The 433-nt window shown below is 41.8% G+C and overlaps 1 protein-coding gene across 1 annotated transcript in view; it reads left to right on the forward strand.

Annotated features, from left to right (window-relative positions):
• LOC108354946 (corticosteroid-binding globulin-like) overlaps positions 1 to 216 on the forward strand; it is a gene marked incomplete at its 3' end in the record, with an annotated part of 829 nt that extends 613 nt beyond the window's left edge. The window contains exon 3 of the mRNA XM_017606121.1: positions 5 to 216. Within this exon, the coding sequence (XP_017461610.1) occupies positions 5 to 216 (212 nt within the window). The remainder of the gene's footprint in view (positions 1 to 4) is intronic.
• Positions 217 to 433: the final 217 nt, after the last annotated feature.

Consider the following 433-nt stretch of genomic DNA (forward strand, 5'->3'; position numbering starts at 1 on the left):
CCAGGGGCAAAATTGATACAATTTTAAAGGAAAATCCAACCGACGACACCCGAATGGTACTTCTCAATGCACTGTACTTTAAAGGCACTTGGGAACATTCTTTTAGCAAAAAATTTACAAAGGATAGGAAGTTCATTTATGGCAAAGATAAAGAAGTCAAAGTTCCGATGATGTGGCAATCCTTTGAAAAAATCAAGTACGCTAGCCTTAATGAAGGTGAGCTGGTGGAACTGCCGTACAGTGGAAACACCTTGAGCATGTTGCTCTTTCTCCCAGCCGAGACTTCAACTAATTTTTCGTCAGTCAATGACACCATCAGCTCAACGTTCGCTCAAGAAGCTCTCAAGAAGCAGCGAGGAAGCCTAGAATACGAAAATAGAGTTGATCTAATGCTGCCTCGTTTTAACATCAGCTCTTCCTATAGCTTGAAGCC

Source organism: Rhagoletis zephyria, unplaced genomic scaffold (assembly GCF_001687245.7).
Source record: "Rhagoletis zephyria isolate East Lansing unplaced genomic scaffold, Rhagoletis_zephyria_1.1 Rzeph_scaffold_40878, whole genome shotgun sequence".
NCBI classification, from domain to species: Eukaryota; Metazoa; Arthropoda; class Insecta; order Diptera; family Tephritidae; genus Rhagoletis; species Rhagoletis zephyria.